This window comes from Ctenopharyngodon idella, chromosome 19, assembly GCF_019924925.1.
Source record: "Ctenopharyngodon idella isolate HZGC_01 chromosome 19, HZGC01, whole genome shotgun sequence".
In the NCBI taxonomy this organism is placed as follows: Eukaryota; Metazoa; Chordata; class Actinopteri; order Cypriniformes; family Xenocyprididae; genus Ctenopharyngodon; species Ctenopharyngodon idella.
Genome location: NC_067238.1, coordinates 30,535,483 through 30,555,685, shown reverse-complemented (window position 1 = coordinate 30,555,685; position 20,203 = coordinate 30,535,483). Strand labels below are relative to the sequence as shown.

General features: G+C 36.5%; 1 protein-coding gene across 1 annotated transcript in view; it reads left to right on the top strand.

The window, feature by feature from the left end:
• csmd3b (CUB and Sushi multiple domains 3b) overlaps nucleotides 1-20,203 on the top strand; it is a 484,809-nt gene that overhangs the window by 393,842 nt on the left and 70,764 nt on the right. Inside the window, 5 exon segments of the mRNA XM_051873165.1 lie at nucleotides 1,042-1,187; nucleotides 8,669-8,749; nucleotides 10,690-10,803; nucleotides 14,266-14,454; nucleotides 14,852-14,998. Of these exon segments, the coding sequence (XP_051729125.1) occupies nucleotides 1,042-1,187; nucleotides 8,669-8,749; nucleotides 10,690-10,803; nucleotides 14,266-14,454; nucleotides 14,852-14,998 (677 nt within the window).

Below are 20,203 nucleotides of genomic sequence, written 5' to 3'. Positions count from 1 at the left end.
TAGTGACCATCTCATGCATCATAGGTGACCTAGATAAAACGGTGTCTTCTGGTTCATTAGTCCAGCTCTATTGTTCATGTAAGGAACAAAGACTTTATGCATTCTGCTGGGCTGGCCTAATGTAAAGACAACCGCAGATATGGCAGGAATATAGCTTAATAAACTACTAGACACAGAGAAATGACTTCCTGCTTTGGAGATGCACTTTTCTTGCAGTCAATAATAGGGGAAATATTGCTGTCTTAGATTAAAGTCCCATTTCAGACACTATGGCTCATAAAAGCAGCGTTCGGTGATGTACTGCAGCAGAGATCAGTCTTAAAGTATGAAGCACGTAGTTTATTTACTCTCAGTGTAATTGCAGAGTCATTATTTTTGCAGGGCCACTAGGTTAAAGTCACATTTCACTGACTTAAGATTCATAAAAGCAACTTTGAGTGAGATTGGAGTTGAGTCTTAAAATGTTTAATTTATTTACTCTATGTGTAACTGCAAATTCTTTACTGGCTGTTTCAGGACACACACACACACACACACACACACAAAGAATTTGCACTTGCTGTTTGTGTTGTTTTAGGACCCTAATTTAAATGCCAAAAGTATGTTTGACTTTATGCCCACTTATAAAGCTTTTTTTCCCATCATTTGGTCATTATTTAATGAAATGCTGCCATGATCAACAGAAAATCTTTTAAACAAGTTCTGTTTACCACCCACAGTAACAGTGCAACATTAACTGCACCAAGTGAACAATTTTGTAAACAAGGCGGAATGTATAATGAGCTTCATTTTCCTAGAAAAGAGGTGTGTTTGCAGTTAAAGGAGTGACAACGACTTCATTTAAATACTCAGACTGCATTTAGAGCCTAGTTAAACTAGATTGCATGTGGATTTTGTGCTAAGAAATATATATATAAATGCACTGCTTTGTTTCTAAATCCGGTACATCAGCTGATTTAGGCCTGTCTGAGAAATAATCAGTGCAGTAATTCTGGATGTAGCTGTGGATAAATTGTAAATCTTGATTTTTGTTTTCTGCAGGGATGGTCCAGACCAGAGTTCACCCCAGATCGGTCAGTTCAGTGGTAACACAGCCCTGGAGTCTGTCTACAGCACATCCAATCAGATCCTCATCAAGTTTCACAGTGACTTCAGTGGAAGTGGTTTCTTTGTGCTCAGTTACCATGGTGAGAAGCTCCACACCAGCGTTATTTTTTTATTTTTTATTATTATAGTTTACAATGTTATAGGATATAATATTTGGTATTACTGTATATTAGGTAACACTTTATAAGATATAAGTATAAAGTACTTACAAATCATTAACAAACTAGTTAATATATTGTTGTCTCTACATTAATATGTTAATAGATTATACGAATAGTAAGTTCTTCATTCATTGTCACTGTAATTAACACAATTATTATTGTTTAATTACTTCGTAGTTAAGTAATTGTTAATTGGTTATTAGAAGTAAATAGTTCTCACTTTAGATTAGGTCATGCAAAATGTGAAAATGTCATTAAGTGCGTGCTTTAAACCAACCTTTATTAGACATTAATTGCATTCATATTCAGTGTTCCTTAAAGGGATAGTTCACCCAAAAATGAAAAGTATCCCATGATTTACTCACCCTCAAGGCGTCCTAGGTGTATATGACTATCTTCTTTCAGACGAACACAATCTGAGATATATTTAAAAATATCTTTAGTCCTCCAAGGTTTATAATGGTTATGAATGGGGGGCCGTGTTTTGAAGCCAAAAGTAATGCATCCATCCATTAAAAAAAGTAATCCATACGACTCTAGGGGGTTAATAAAGGCTTTCTGAAGGGAAGCAATGCATTTTTATAAGAAAAATATCCATATTTAAAGGAGTATCGTAAGCTTAGACGCTTCTCGCGGTTCAAGCAAATAGGGCTGTGCAACAAACTTTTGTTTATAAATACAACACACACACACACACACACACACATGTTGGCATATGTTGTTTACAGGAACTCTCCATAGGAGTAATGGTTTTATTAAATTAATTAATGACATTTTCCCATTTTCCGTGACCTAATCTTAAGTGTGAACTATTTAGGGTTAATAAGTTGTTAACAAAGCATAAAAATCATTATCTAACTCTTTACATATGAGCTAGTTAAACAATAATAATTTGGTTAATTACAGTGACAATGAATGAAGAAATCACTATTTGTATATAGCCTATTAATATATTAACAATGTAGAGACTACAATATATTAACTATGAATTAACTATAAACTAATAGTTTGCAAATGATTTGTAAGTACTTTATTACTGTATTCTTATTATAAAGTGTTACTGTATATGGTTAAAGTACATTGTATAGTAAATATTACACTATATTATAGTATATTGAATTAGCTTTCATTTTTATATTTTTAGTTTTAATGTTATTTTTAGTTACATTTTTTGTAATTTTGTGCTTTTGTCAGTTTATTATTATTATTATTATTATTTTAATATTGCTATTTTGGTTTAATTTATTTTTATTTCCATTTAATAATTTTTGTATTTAAACTTACTACAGTTTATTGCCAAGGCAACATTTCTAATTTTTGTTTAGGTTACGTTTTTCAACTGATAAGATATATACATTTTGTTTTATTTCAGCTTTATTTCAGTAACAGAAATGTTTTTAATAGCTTTAGTTTTAGTTAATAATAATAACCCTGCTCCACACACTCCAGTCCCCATCATAGACATGTTTTACCAGTTTATCAAAACAGTTTGAACTCCTTACCGACCGCTATGGGTTTTTTTAACAACACAAGTTGAGTTCAAACTGTTTAAGCCCTATATCATTTGCGTCTGTGGGATATTGAATGATTTAAGATATTTTTGGTGAAAACTGGTTCATTCTGTTTCAGTAATTATCTGTCAATAATGTTATTTCTATCCCCAGAAGGCAAATAAAGTGGCTTATATTTACACTGATCATATTGACCTAAGTTGGCCTGCTGACTAGTATTTATAGTTTGTTACATGCTTTCATATTGATCCTCGGCCCATGTCAGCTGTCACTCGAGGCTTAATGACTCTGAGATGCATTGAGGGAAAACAATCATTTCAGACTGTGAGTCACAGCAACAATCACAAGGTTATGTATAGCGTTCTCTGATTAGTCTGCTTAGCATATTTTTTTGCATTATGTTTCAATAAAGTTTCAATAAAGCCTTACTAAAAGGATAATAAATTATTTTATTTACTCACTCTCATGTGGTTCCAAACCTGTATAACTTTCTTTTTTCTGTGGAACACAAAAGAAAAGGTTTTGAAAACGACCAGGTGCTGTCATAAAAAAAATATCATACAAGTATAATATAAGTAGTCCATGGGACTTAAACATATAGTATCCTGAAACCATCGTATGAAAGCTTTATGTGAGGAATTTTGAAATAATTATTCACTGGTCACTGTTCATGTCATTCTTCTTTAAATAAAATCTCTTTTTGTTCCACCAAGGTTTAGAAAGACATGAAGGCAGAATTTTGATTCACTTATTCTTTTAACACTTTATACATATTTAATGTTGTATTTTGGCAGATGTGAAGTAAAAACTCTTTATTGTGAGATTTTATGCTTCAGACCATATTGTTTTATCACTCAATGAGTTCAGTTTCTTCACCCGTCTTTCGTGGATTGAATTGCAGATGACTAATTTTCCATCTGCAGATATTTTAGACTGTGATGCGCATGCATAACAAAGAGAAAGGATCGTCTATATTTACTCAGATTTGCTCTGGGAATACCCCGTTCCATCATAATGAGTTTAGCTTTGATTCCGTTTGATTCTGAGTAAATGGGACACCGAGCCTGAAAGACAACTTTATTTCCACCAACTGCTTTGATATGAATTAGTAAAAATTACCATCCATTAAACTGAAATATTCATCTAGTATTTAGTATGTTATCTAATCATATTAGGGCTCTGTCGGGTCTGCCAATCTGCTCTCTGATGTCGCATCCTCCAGTGTTTTAAAGCCAATCTAGCCAAAGCAGCTTAGACAGGAATCTATGGAATATGATTATGAGCTCGAAATGGGCTCTCAAATGCAGAGATCATGCCCTCCAAATTCACTCAGGTTTATTAGCGGGGCTTTACTCAATATTCCGTCCAGACACCAAGGACATCAAAGAGGCATCTCTGAGTTAGAGAAGCGCCAAGCAGCCCATTTTAAAGACTTAATTCTGAAGTCTCATTCTAATGGCTCTCAGAAGCACACACACACACATATACTATCTGCTTCCGCCTTCCCTCGCTCATGAGTCATCAAAGAAAAACTCTGGACAAAAAAAACAAAAAAAAACAGGAGGTTTGTAATTGCTAAAATTTAGTTTAAGTGTATGTGTGTCTGTTTAAATCACAACCCACTGTTTTTCCTCCTTTTTCACACCCACTTGAAAAGCCTCTTCTTGGGAAGTACAGTGACTTCAGCCACATGGCTGCTGATCAGAGCGTCCACCCTCAGCTCTCCGGGCTGTCCCTTTTGTTGCAGTTCCATTTTGGACACTTACCCCAAAACACAACAGGGAACTCGTCAGGTAGCAAGCTGAGAATGAGCCACATGCTAAGTGGGCTTCAGTAGTTAATTAGTGTGTTTCCAACTCAGCCTTCTGAAACCTCAGCTTGGCAAGAGAAGACAAAGCCAGAGAACTAGTAACATAAAAACTTTGAGACGCTTCATTGAAGCTTATTGTATTATGTAGAGTATTATGGTATTATTAGAGAGAGATTGACTTAAAAAGTGTATTACCTGCGTCTGATATAGCATTCTTTCTTCAGGTCGATGTCCATAATATTATATCCATTATAAGAAATCTGTTTGAATGTCCGCTGAGGAAAGTGGTATCTTTGTCCTTTTAAAAGTTAAGGGGATTTCCCACAGCGCTAAAACAACTTCCTTATTCTGACTCGCTCATAAAGAGAGTCTTTGCCGCCATCTAATGGCATAATAAAGTTACTTTCACTAATACCATCGACAGACCCTTTCTCAATACCGAATATGGCAAATTATTTATATAAAATAATATTTATTGAACAAAAATATATAAATAAACAACAATAGCCATTATAAAAGTCATAAACACGAGCAAACATTTCAGTCAAACGTACAAAAGTAGCGCTCTAGTACAGGATTTAAGTTAAATATAGCCTAAATATAAAGTTATGAAACTTACTTTTCCCTTTACCCATGAGTCATCAAAGAAAAACTCTGGACAAAAATAGTTAATTAGTGTGTTTCCAACTCAGCCTTCTGAAACCTCAGCTTGGCAAGAGAAGACAAAGCCAGCGTCACTTCAGAACTAGTAAAGAAGGAACGTTGAGAAACTTATTGTATTTTGTAGATTATTAAGGTATTATGAGAGAGAGATTGACTAAACGAGTGTATTACTGCATCTGATATAGCATTCATTCTTCAGGTCGATGTCCATAACATTATATCCATTATAAAAAAATCAGTTTGAATGTCCGCTGAGGAAAGTGAAAACTTTGTCTTTGTCCTTTTAAAAGTTAAGGGGATTTCCCACAGCGCTAAAACAACTTCCTTATTCTGACTCGCTCATAAAGAGAGACTTTGCTGCCATCTAACTGCATAATAAAGTTACTTTCACTCATACCATCGACGGACCCTTTCTCAATACAGAATATGGCAAATTATTTATATAAAATAATATTTATTGAACAATAATATTTAAATAAACAACAATAGCCATTATAAAAGTCATAAACACAAGCAAACAATTCAGTCAAACATACAAAAGTAGTGCTCTAGTACAGGATTTAAGTTAAATATAGCCTAAATATAAAGTTATGAAACTTACTTTTCCTTTTACCCATGAGTCATCAAAGAAAAACTCTAGACAAAAATAGTTAATTAGTGTGTTTCCAACTCAGCCTTCTGAAACCTCAGCTTGGAAAGAGAAGACAAAGCCAGCATCACTTCAGAACTAGTAAAGAAGGAACGTTGAGAAACTTATTGTATTTTGTAGATTATTAAGGTATTATGAGAGAGAGATTGACTAAACGAGTGTATTACTGCATCTGATATAGCATTCGTTCCTCAGGTTGATGTCCATAACATTATATCCATTATAAAAAAAATCAGTTTGAATGTCCGCTGAGGAAAGTGAAAACTTTGTCTTTGTCCTTTTAAAAGTTAAGGGGATTTCCCACAGCGCTAAAACAACTTCCTTGTTCTGACTCGCTCATAAAGAGAGTCTTTGCCGCCATCGAACGGCGTAATAAAGTTACTTTCACTCATACCATCGACGGACCCTTTCTCAATACAGAATATGGCAAATTATTTAAATAAAATAATATTTATTGAACAATAATATTTAAATAAACAACAATAGCCATTATAAAAGTCATAAACACAAGCAAACAATTCAGTCAAACATACAAAAGTAGTGCTCTAGTACAGGATTTAAGTTAAATATAGTCTAAATATAAATTTATGAAACTTACTTTCCCTTTACCCATGAGTCATCAAAGAAAAACTCTAGACAAAAATAGTTAATTAGTGTGTTTCCAACTCAGCCTTCTGAAACCTCAGCTTGGCAAGAGAAGACAAAGTCAGCGTCACTTCAGAACTAGTAAAGAAGGAACGTTGAGAAGCTTATTGTATTTTGTAGATTATTAAGGTGTTATGAGAGAGAGATTGACTAAACGAGTGTATTACTGCATCTGATATAGCATTCATTCTTCAGGTCGATGTCCGTAACATTATATCCATTATAAAAAAATCAGTTTGAATGTCCGCTGAGGAAAGTGAAAACTTTGTCTTTGTCCTTTTAAAAGTTAAGGGGATTTCCCACAGCGCTAAAACAACTTCCTTATTCTGACTCGCTCATAAAGAGAGACTTTGCTGCCATCTAACTGCATAATAAAGTTACTTTCACTCATACCATCGACGGACCCTTTCTCAATACCGAATATGGCAAATTATTTATATAAAATAATATTTATTGAACAATAATATTTAAATAAACAACAATAGCCATTATAAAAGTCATAAACACAAGTAAACAATTCAGTCAAACGTACAAAAGTAGTGCTCTAGTACAGGATTTAAGTTAAATATAGCCTAAATATAAAGTTATGAAACTTACTTTTCCTCAAAAGTCATCAAAGAAAAACTCTGGACAAAAATAGTTAATTAGTGTGTTTCCAACTCAGCCTTCTGAAACCTCAGCTTGGCAAGAGAAGACAAAGCCAGCGTCTTCCGTCTCCACACGTCAACTCCTTCCTCAAAGCCAAGAGCTCAAAAGTTCCTGATATCCATCTTTATATGGCTGAAGTCTTGACAGTTATGGCTTCATGTCAAACTTCGAGGTCCTGTTGCTTTCGCGGTTGTCATTAACACCAGAATAATTAGCTCTGTAATTATCATGAACACTCACGGCTATCTATACATTGCACAGGAAGGGGCTGCAGCGCTGTTACGCTCGCACAACAAATGCATTACTCATGCAATCCATGTCTGGATAAATTCCGTTAATTCCTTCTCTTCTTAAGTGATTTGCTCATTATGCGAGTCGTTTTGTTCTTGGCAATTTCAGCGACTGTGACACGCTCACTTGCTTGGGCGTGAGATGTAAGCGATTGATAAGGCTCCATGTTAATGTCGCAGAGCGGCCCGTAGCGCAGTGATAGTCACCCTTCCGTGCACCTCAGTGTCACCCTACTTAATCACATCATTATTTGTCACGGCAGGCTCCTCTGTCATTAGTACTGACTAGATGCCAACGCAACTGTGCCGAACGTCACACTGCGCCAGGGGCGTTTTTCAGAGGAGGCAAAAAGATTTGAATGAGAAAATAATGGGCTGTTCCAAAATAAAACTAGAAGTATTATGAAATATGACATTTAATAGTGTGTACGTCAATATTAGTCTGTTCAAAAGCGATGCCGGTGGGTAAAGTTTTCGAGAGGTTCAGTGTCTGCTTTGCTTTCCAACTGTATGGTGTGAACAATGGCAAAATATGGGAAAAAAAGTCACATGAAGCTTTCATGTCGCTGAGATTGGCTCATTGCTCTGTCATGTGATAATGCCTACCTGATTCACAACTGGTCTGAAAAATTCTCCACATATACAGACATAAGCTGCGGTCACATTAGCGAATTTTTGCATTGTCTTATGTCAGTAATGTAGCAATGTATGAAGCAGTATTGGTTAAAGCGGTAAATCTGTGTGAGCATCTTGAACCCGTTGGCAAATCTGCAAAATTCCCAATCATGTTCACTGGATTTTGCAGACAGAAATTTGCAGAGCAACAGTAAATGACCACACCTATAAACACACAAGTATGATGCTAAATATTATAAAATATAATCAATTATAAAAACATTCTATATAAACATTAAGTGGGAACAAATGTATTTAATAGTCAAAAATTGAAAACTTGACCATAATTCTGAACAATAACCTTTTTCTGCAGCTCCTTCTGAAACTATTCTGAGATGGGGTATGGGGTGGGGAAAGGAGAACTTTTAGAGATAACTTTGCACAAATTTGTACATGGATTAATAATATATAAATGCTAAATAACAATGTTTGTTGCTTTTTATAGATTTCTAAAAGTTTTGAATCTCTTAAAACTTTGTAACCACATCTTTCCTCCTCTTGTTTTGCAGCCTACCAGTTACGAGTCTGCCAGCCTCCACCAGAGGTGGCAAACGCAGATATCCTGATGGAGGATAATGAGTTGGAGATAGGTATGATCATACGCCACTGCTATTGTTAATAAAACTGGTTCTGGATCAGTTGGCTTGAGGTCCAGCAGACCAGATTTATTTAAAAGTGTCATATTTTTCAATGTAAAAATACATTCTCCTATGCTGTTTTATATATAGAGTATAAATATTTGGCACTTTAATAACATTTCTCTGTCTGTTTAATTGCCTTTAATAGCTAGAGAAAGATGTCCGTTACCATCCCATTAGGGATTGTTCCCCCAAAAATTGATTTACACACCTTTCATGTTGTTCCAAACCTGTGCGACTTTCTTTCTTCAGCAGAACACAAAATAAGCCATTTGAAAATATCTCAGTGTTTTATGTCTATACAATAGTTTTGGACCCCATTGACTTTGTACAGAAAAAAAAAATGTTCTTCAGAACATCTTCTTTTGTTTATTCCGCAGAAGAACAAAAGCAGGGCTTAACGCTTACTTTTTCCCAAGAAGCAGAATTCTCCTAATTTGAAAAATGTATAGTGCATAAAGACCTTTAGGGGCGCGATGAAAATGTATTTAAAAAAAAATTGTTTTTCCTTAATAAAGGAATATGTGAAGACATTTACATGCAAAATGATTTAATTTATTTCAATACAAAACTACACTGTTTAAATCTTTCTTATGTATATTCTAAACATTGAATTAAATGCCAGATAAACTTTACTTTTTATAACAAAATACCAATAATATCCAGAAAGAAATATATATATATATATATATTCTGCATAATGCGTGACTATTAATTATAAACAAGCCCACAATACACTGGGACTCTTACACCAGGAATTTGAAATGTCTTTACTACTTCGAACATATGAATGAACAAAAACATGCACTCTTACAACCATCTAAAACATATTACAAACACCATAAAATAAACATTGTCGTAATTCATCAAAAATAGACCATAAGCATTCAAATGACATATATGTGCAGCATTCACTGAATGCAAACTTCTCTGAAACCACGAGCCTGTAGAACGTTTAACAGTGCAGCCATGTTTTGACTTTGAACGAGCAGCTATCACAATTAAATCATTACCAATAATCACATTAAGCCATATCGCGATTCCTGTTTTCTGGTAAGACTTTTGTTATACCATTTAGGATGTTTAAGACTTTTTATGACCTTAAATTTTTTAAAAACCCACGGGGACCTATTTATTATGTACACACCTACTCCTAAATACACTTTACAGTTCGCACACATCTATATTTAGTCGTGAATGCGAGTGAAATGCTCGCACTGTCGAGTCCTGGAAAGTCAAATAGGTTTGAAATGACATGGAGGGAAAATGATAGTCTTTCAAAATGGATAGGGCACTAGTAAAACATCTACTATAATGCAATTTATGCTCCTTGCGAGGATGTGTTGTGCTTCTCATACATCCACCTGTTACAGAAGTCTCGACTCGTTCCAGCCAACTGTCCTCAGATCTGCCCTCAAGTGACTACTAAAATAGTACCCTAAATAAGACCCATTCATAGCACAAGCATGTTGGCACGCAATATCAAGCCTGGCTTTTGATTGATGCCAAAGAAATTAGGCCAATACTGTATACGAGATTCACCTTGCCCTGTTGCCTAGACACTGGCAGTGCATAGGAACGCTTCTCCGCATCGGAACACTCCAATGCGTCATACCTTTGATGTTTTCCAGGTGCTTACGCACGATTATTTTTAGATAGGTGATGGTGGCAGGGTTGTCATGCAAAGCCAATACAAGCAATTCATTAGACAAGGCTGCAAACGCTGCTGTTTTACAGCTCAATTATCAACCTCTTCAAGTTTAACGTTCAACTATATACATCACAGCCGTATCTCGGGCATCTTTCTCCATTAAAGCCACGGAGGTTCGCTGTCCCACCTAATTAAGCGGACGCTTAATCATTGCGACTCTCTTTCTCTCTTTGTATATCAGGTGATATTATCCGGTATCGCTGTCACCCCGGATTCACCCTGGTGGGGAGCGAGATTTTGACGTGCAGGCTTGGAGAACGGCTACAGATGGACGGACACCCTCCTTCCTGCCAAGGTGGGCATACTCTTCAAGAACAAAGACACAGACTCACCAGCTTCCATTTACCAGGATTACGTGCCTAATGCATCTTCCGGAGCACAGCACAGAATGAGGGTTAAAGGTTTCAGTGTGTTAGAGCGTGTTGCCTTGGAAACTTCCAACCTCCGTCCACGAGTAAATCGCGGGATACTGGGAACGCTAAACTATAAGCTCAAATCACTCAGATGAGCATCATACATGTAATGGAGGGTAAAATGTGATCAGAGGTGGTATTGCTGATAGCCCATGAAGAGCTCAGTCATTCCCTGTCACTGCTCCTTCCCTCACATTCGCTGTTGATGAGTGATGCGGCTCTTGGAGTTTAGTGGCTCAAACAGCTGCTGCCATTAATCTTTCATGGCTCCATCCTTCTCCCTGCATCCCCACGAGAGAGCACTCACTTTGTTAGAATTTGTCCTGTGCTTAGATTCAGGAAAGTGCCTGGAAACAGTAGTTCAATCATTTGTCATGCACATTAAAGCAGTTTCGAAGAGGAATAAACAAAGTGAGCCATGGAGCAGGAGAGCTCATGAAGTGTTTTGCAGAGTATGTAACATTTCAGGCTGACTTGAGGAAAAATTTGGCTTTTTTTTTTTTTTGCAAGATGACAGACGATGGCCACCACCTACAGTTTTTAAAGAAATATGGTACCAGGAAGATGATTTGCCGTGTTAAATCTAAGGAATTGTTGAGATCATTCAGTATATACCAGACCTGATTTCAAGGTGCATTTGATGAATATTGTAATTGCTTAACAAGGATTAACTATTGAACTGAATTCATTCATTTGGTTCAGTGTTTTACTCCTTTATTCTTTAAGTTTAGTTTAGTCGAGTTTTGTTGAATTTGGTTGGGTTAATTTAGTCCAGTCTGGTCAAGTTTAGTCTTCTCTAAGATGATTTTAGTTGATTTTAGTCGAGTTAGGTTAGTTAATCTTGTCTAGGATTGTTGAGTCAAATGTAGCCTTGTCTTGTTATCTAGTTTAGTCTAGTTTTATTTAGTTTAGTTCAGTTTGCTTAGGTTAATTTATTCCAGTTTAGGTTTGATGAGTCAGGTGTTGTCTTATCTAGTTTAGTTTTTCTGTGCTGATTTAATTTAGTTTAGTGAGTTTAGGTTAGTTTAGTCTTGTCAAGGATTGTTGAGTCAAATGTAGTCTTGTGTTATCTAGTTTAGTCTAGTTGTATTTAGTTTAGGTTAAAGGATTAGTTGACTTCAGAATTAAAATTTAATTCTGAAGTCAATTCTGACATTTGGACCTTCAACCCGTTGGTCCCTGTTGAAGTCCACTATATGGAGAAAAATCCTGGAATATTTTCCTCAAAAATCTTGATTTCTTTTCGATTGAAGAAAGAAAGACATAAACATCTTGGATGACATGGGGGTGAGTAAATTATCAGGACATTTTAATTCTGAAGTGAACTAATCCTTTAATTTAGTCTAGTCTAGTTCAGGTTTGGTTACAGTAGAGCTGTTTTTCAGTTTAGTCAAGTTAGGTTAGTTTTAATTTACTGAAGTTTGATTAGTCTCATCTAGTCTAGGTTTTTTAGGTTGAGTTTAGTTTAGGTTAGGATAGTTTAGTCTTGTCAGGTCTAGGTTTGTTGGGTGAAATGTACAAACCCGATTCTAAAAAAGTTGGGACACTGTACAAATTGTGAATAAAAAAGGAATGCAATAATTTACAAATCTCATAAACTTATATTTTATTCACAATAGAATATAGATAACATATCAAATGTTGAAAGTGAGACATTTTGAAATGTCATGCCAAATATTGGCTCATTTTGGATTTGGATTTTGGATCAAGGCCAGAAAACCATACTGGATGCCCGTGATCTTCGGGCCCTTAGACGGCACTGCATCACATACAGGAATGCTACTGTAATGGAAATCACAACATGGGCTCAGGAATACTTCCAGAAAACATTGTCGGTGAACACAATCCACCGTGCCATTCGCCGTTGCCGGCTAAAACTCTATAGGTCAAAAAAAAAGCCATATCTAAATATGATCCAGAAGCACAGGCGTTTTCTCTGGGCCAAGGCTCATTTAAAATGGACTGTGGCAAAGTGGAAAACTGTTCTGTGGTCAGACGAATCAAAATTTGAAGTTCTTTTTGGAAAACTGGGACACCATGTCATCCGGACTAAAGAGGACAAGGACAACCCAAGTTGTTATCAGTGCTCAGTTCAGAAGCCTGCATCTCTGATGGTATGGGGTTGCATGAGTGCGTGTGGCATGGGCAGCTTACACATCTGGAAAGGCACCATCAATGCTGAAAGGTATATCCAAGTTCTAGAACAACATATGCTCCCATCCAGACGCCGTCTCTTTCAGGGAAGACCTTGCATTTTCCAACATGACAATGCCAGACCACATACTGCATCAATTACAACATCATGGCTGCGTAGAAGAAGGATCCGGGTACTGAAATGGCCAGCCTGCAGTCCAGATCTCATAAAGAGGAAGATGCGACAAAGAAGACCTAAGACAGTTGAGCAACTAGAAGCCTGTATTAGACAAGAATGGGACAACATTCCTATTCCTAAACTTGAGCAACTTGTCTCCTCAGTCCCCAGACGTTTGCAGACTGTTATAAAAAGAAGAGGGGATGCCACACAGTGGTAAACATGACCTTGTCCCAACTTTTTTGAGATGTGTTGATGCCATGAAATTTAAAATCAACTTATTTTTCCCTTAAAATGATACATTTTCTCAGTTTAAACATTTGATATGTCATCTATGTTGTATTCTGAATAAAATATTGAAATTGGAAACTTCCACATCATTGCATTCCTTTTTTATTCACAATTTGTACAGTGTCCCAACTTTTTTGGAATCGGGTTTGTATCTTTTCTTGAGTTGAATCATCTAGTTTTATTTTGTTTAATCGAGTTCGGTTAGGTTAATTTAGTGGTTTGTATTTGTCAAGTTTAGGTTTGTTGAGTCGGGATGTCTTATCTGTTCTAGTTCAGTTTCTCTGAGCTGCTCAGTTTCTGTTTCATCTTAGTCTACTCGAGTTTGGTTAGTCTCATCGAGTCTAGTGTAGTCTTGGCTTGTCTCATATAGTTTCAGTTAGACTTTATTTTACAGTACAGTGTATTTACCCAATAAAGTACTGGTAATATAAGGTAGGTTTAGGAAAGGTTCAGGGTTAGTACCTAGTTATAACCCAGTTATTGTGATTGCTATAATAAGTACACAGTATATACATGCGGAACAGGACTGTGAAATAAAGTGCTACCATAGTTTCTCTAAGCTGAGTTCAGTTTAGATTAGTTCAGCTTTTTTTAGTCTGAAATGAACAGAGTTGAGCTGTGTACCATATGAAACATGAGTAGCACCATATAAAACATGCCCATCTTATTGATACATAATCCCAATAATTAACTGCTTTGTACAAAATTAGTGCATAATAAAATGTCTTTTTTTTCCCCACAGTGCAATGTCCTGCTCATGATGTCCGATTTGACTCATCTGGGGTGATTCTGAGCCCTGGGTACCCCGACAGTTACCCCAACCTACAGATGTGCTCGTGGAGCATCAACGTGGAGAAGGGCTACAATATCACCATGTATTTTGAGTTTTTCCAGACTGAGAAGGAATACGACATTCTGGAAGTCTTTGATGGTAGACTTTTTTAATTTAAACTAGACTGTTATTGTAAAAGTGTTAATTTATAGAGACTTTTGCGGCATGTCTAACAGTTCACATGATCCACAAACTGCTTTTCATTTCATTTCATGTTTTTTAAACATATGAAAGGTGAAATTTGAACTGATATTAGTCTAATAAGAGAGGATATGCCTCTCACAGAGTAGTCACCATTTGTGGCCAAGGCTGTTATTATCTACACTTTGTCTGCTTTACCAATTTTCAAGATATTTCCCAAAAGTAATTTCAAACAAGTCAAATTGTGTTCCGCCTAAGCACCTAGCTGCATTTACGAGTTTCATCTTTTTTGACAGGTATAATTTGGTATAACAGTCCTCCTGAAAATTGTCTTTCTCTTTTGTTTCTTTTGAAGGACCCACAATTCATAGTCAGACACTGGCCACACTGAGTGGTGACCTCCCCACACCCTTCAACATCACCACCACCGGCCACCAGCTTCTTCTGCGCTGGTCAGCTGACCACGGCACCAATAAGAGGGGGTTCCGCATCCGCTATGTCGGTGAGTATCAAAGTATGTATCCATTTAAATCTCTTTATTGCTTGCACGTTTCCCGTCTCTGGTCTTGAATTTGAATGAGCATGTGTACTTTGAGCTGAGCAAGTGTGTTTGGGTAGTTGACATGGCATAATTTTGGGTAGATGTCCTGCAGTGTGACTCGCTATACTCTTCATTGAAAATAATGAATAATTTCCACTATTTTTATATTTAGATTACATTACTTTAAAAACACTAATAATTTAATAACACTGTTTACTGTAATATTTAGCAAATCACAAATTGATTATCCATTTATCCATTGTACATGACTAAATTCATTTTTAAAATGATTAATTATAGTTTTTAGTACACTACTGTTCAAAAATTTGGGGTCACTAACATTATTATTTTTTAAATACATTAACTTTTATTCAGCAAGGATGCATTAAATTAATCTAAAGTGACAGAAAAGACATTTATAATGTCACAAAAGATTTATATTTCATATTGATGCTGTTCTTTCTGTTCTTTATTCATTAAAGGATCCTAAAAAAATGTATCACGGTTTCCACAAAAATATGAATCAGCTCAACTGTTTTCAACATTGATAATAATAATAAATGTTTCTTGAAACAGCATATATAAGACTGATTTCTGAAAGATCTTGTGACACTGAAGACTGGAGTAATGATGCTGAAAATTCAGCTTTGATCACAGGAATAAATTACATTTTTAAAATAAAATAGAAAACTGTTATTTCAAATTATAATAGTATTTCACAAAGTTTCTGTTTTTACTGTCTTTTGGATCAAGTAAATGCAGCCTTGGTGAGCATAAGAGACTCTTTCAAAAATACTAAAAAATCTTACCGACCTCAAACTTTTGAATGGTATTGTATTTTATTTTTAGTTATTTAGACAAAATAGTATATAATTTTAATATTTATTGCATTTAGTAGTTATCATTTTAAAATTATTTAACACTTTTTCAGACCGCAGGACAATTTAAATGTATTATTTACCCTTTTTATACTTATATACATTTTACTATTATTATAAACCTTAAATCTGCATATTGATGGGAAAAAAAAGTTCTTGGATGTTCTGTGTCAACTACCCATGTATGTCAGAAACTTATGTGTGTGAGTGCATGTGCATGTATATGTGTGTGTGTTTGTGTGTGAACATGGATGGACATGTACATGCTGAAAACATTTCTGTGTAGAAGTAACTGTTTGTTGGGTAGTTTGATGGGTTTATTTTGTCTTATTTGCCCAGGAGAGGGGTACACACTACCTTACTTCAGCTCATATATGTTTGACAAATGTCCTTTGCCATTTAGGTTGTGCACTTTACAGTCTCTCTGAAAAAATCATACTGACAGAACAAGAAAGGGCAGAGACCCATTGGCCCAATAGTGCACTGTGGTTAAGAGAATACTACGCTTGCCATTGTGGATGTCAACCAAAGACCTGGGGACTTTTACCACAACTCACCTTTCAATTCCTCAAGCTTGAGTGTGTGTGCTCAAATGTAGCAGAGCAGACAGAAAAGGGACAAGCTCAGCTACAGTATGAGGGCTTTCTGTGGTCACTTAAAGCGAGAGGTTTCCCTAGTGTCACTGTGGTTTTTCCTTGAAAAGACTTTTTGCAGACATGAGCAATGTGCCGTTCTTGTGGACAAGAACATCTCTTACGTCTGTGTAGTAACAAAGTTTGTGTAAATCCGGATGATCATGTTAGTCAGCATGATTTGTTAGGCTAGAACACCTGCCCATCTGTACAAAGGAGTTCACATGATTAGTGCCATAAGTTTACTTACTTGAATAGTGACCTATAAATAGTGCTGAATCTTATTCTCTTACGCCACGTTCACACTGCAGCTAAATTCAGTTGTCAGTTCACCTTTTAGTGTTCTGTACACACACAGTTTGACAACCGTATTAACTCCCGAAAAATACAGGTAGTGACAACCACATTTACAGAAATTCCACACAGTGTGTACGGAACCGAACTAGTTGTTAATGACGTTTTTTTAACGTGCATCGGAGATGTGTCTCTCTTCTGTATGTGCGGTGAATCACAGGGAAAGCACGAGCCTTGACTCATTTGTGTTGCCAGATCTTGCTATAAAAGTCACCAAAAAAGTACAACCCCATAACAAACCGAAATAAATCCAAATACTTTATGCTGAAAATAAGAACAAAATATCACGACTCGTGTCTGCTCACTTTAATAACTCCATAAACCTGGTTGCTTTATGAGCCGAGCTTAAACAACAAGCCCAAAACGCTTAAAATGAGTGATCATGGCAACACAGAAAGAGCGCGCTCTGTGTGAAACAGGATGTACAAGTATAAACAAATCATGACACCTCCGTCGACTGTGTTTATTTAAATTGCTGAAAATAATGAGTGTTTTGTCACTATAATATTACTTTAGTCACAATAACGGATACCAAACATGCGAGATGCCAGAATGTCGCTATGGTTTCCAAGCTGTCAATCATCGGAGTTTCGAGAGTGAGTCGTGTTTCGTACACACATGTAACGATAATTTAGGCTATTCACTCCCGGATTTAAATCACTCTGGAAACTTACAGTGTGTACGTGGCCTTATTCTTATTATATTTTGTCTTATCATAACATTTCTTTAAAAAAAAAAAAAAAACTTAAAAATGTATTCCCAGATTAAAAATATTGTCTCATACTTTTAGACCCTACTGTATATAAACGTAACGTAAAATGATGCAGGTGAAAAATTCATATTAAAGAGGACCTATTATGCATGTTCATCTTTCTTTAGATGTTGCTATTTGAGCATGAAAAAGTCCCTCCAGCAGGAGTTATTCTCTATATCAGTGTCTTTGTTTCTAAACTCCCTGAAACGCCTTCATTGTAGTCTTGAGTTTTCTTCCAGGAACGAACACGTCACAATATTCCTCATTTCCGCCCAAGGCATACGCAAAATAAAGGAGCGGGGCCTAGTTGAGTGTGTTGAAACTGGTGGTTATGGTAAGGGGCGGGCTTGTACGTAGCACATTCTTAGCTGTTGACCAATCACAACACACTGATCCAGCCGACCAATCAGAGCACATTGTGCTTTTCAGAAGGAGGGGCTTCACAGAGACAGGAACTAAACAAAGTGTTACTGACAGACTGGGAAGAGAGGAGCTGCAACAATGACAAATATGTGAAAAAATAATGTGTTTTTAAAAAAATCAAGCATGAAAACTTATTCTAGTACAGCCCAAAAACAAAATCAAGACTGAAAAAAAAAAAGTGAAAGTGACACATGAAGGCCAAGTATGGTAACCCATACTTTGAATTTGTCCTCTGCATTAAACCTATCCAAGTTAGTGCACACACATTAGGAGCAGAGTAGTGAGTAGTGAACACACACACACACACACACACACTGCAAACCATGATACACACCCTGAGCAGTAGGCAGCCTTTATGCTGTGGCGCCCGGGGAGCAATTGGGGGTTAGGTGCCTTGCTCAAGGGCACCTCAGTCATTTCCTGCCGGTGCTGGAATCGAACCAGCAACCTTACCAGTCGGACTCACTAACCATTAGGCTACGACTGCCCCCATAAAAGGGGCATAATAGGACCCCTTTAATGATGTTATTTGTTATTTTTTTATTATCTGTCCTGTTTCTGTTTTTTTTTTGGTGTCTGGGTATAACTGCAATTTTCAAGAAATGAAATACTCTACTCATTCTGTAATCTGGGCTTGTAACCAAAAGTTTTAAACCCAGCAAGGGCCGATCCCGGGGCGATCCTTGAGCTATCACCATTGTGCCCTTGAGCAAGGTACTTAACCTCGGGTTGCTCCAGGGAACTGCCTCTGTAACTCTATTAATTCCACCAGGTCATATGGCAAATAAAGACTTTATTGTGAACTTTATTGAGCGGAAATGTGCGTATCACATTACTGCAGTGGCAGGTGCTGGAATTTATTCTCATATCAACACTGCGTGTAGATTTTAGTTTCAAAGATCTTTTGTTATGTTATGAAATCTACCCTACAGTACCTCACGAGGCAGTAGCTTTCCTTCACTTGCTCTTGCTGTCTGCGGTCAGCAGCGTACTTTCACTCAGCAGTATTTCCACACTGACTTTCCATCAAAAGGACCTGATTCCTTTCAGGAAGGCCATTTTTGCTCAAGGGTGCCGGCACCGCTCACTAGTTTTAACTGTTGTTCGGGCTGCACATCCTGGCTGAACTTCCGTTCAACTCAAGCCTGGAGTGAATTAAACCGAACGAGAGCGGAGGTCAGACGCTTACACTTCCTCTAACCTGCCCATTTGAGATATAAATAAGTCTCATACCTGCATCCTCTTCACATATCTGTGATTGGTGCAGAAGGAAGTTATGTTAGGTTGTTTGTTTCAGAGTATCTTTATGCTGAGATGAGATGCAAACTGACATCCAACTTTTTAAATGCTTTTGAGGTTTTAGCCACATGTCAGCTTGTGAAATCAACGATAAATGTCTTGTTCATTTCCATCGTTAGGGTATGAAAATTTCCACATCAACATGTTTATACTTTGTTTCAGTTCAAAGGCTGAGAATCGGTTTGAATTCACTCTCAGTCTCTTGTGAAACTTGGGTAAAACCAAGTCTAACGTTATAAAAGCTGCTTTCTGTCAGTGGAGTTCTCTGTTGCTGTCAAGGTCTCTGGCTGAGTTTGATTGACGTGGTTATTGATGTGTTTTCAAACTGTGAGTGCATGACTACAGTGCCTTCAGAAAGTGTTCACCCCTTGAATCCTCTCACATTCTGATCCTGTTACACTATCGGATTGTAAAACATATTTTAAAACACAATATTTTTATCTCTGCTCTAACCATTTAATACATGTATCATTTGTAGTATTTGCAGAGTAATCCACACTATAGGGATCCTTCCTTTCAAGCCTTTCCTTTGTAGTATTTGCCACATCCTTTGGCTCATTTGTCCTGCCGGATGGTCTTAGCCTCAAATGCAGATTTGTGGCTGAAGTAGATTTTCATCAGTTTGGGTCCATCCATCTTTTCTTTATAGCAATTATTTGGTAACACTTTACTTTAAAGTGTCATTGTTACACGTTACATGAAATTATGGTAGTAATACCTATAAATTATGCATGCAATTAACCCAAAACCGCATCCTAACTCTAACCCTATAGAAAGTACATGTAGTTATTATTACTTAGTACTTAAATGTATAATTACACTGTAA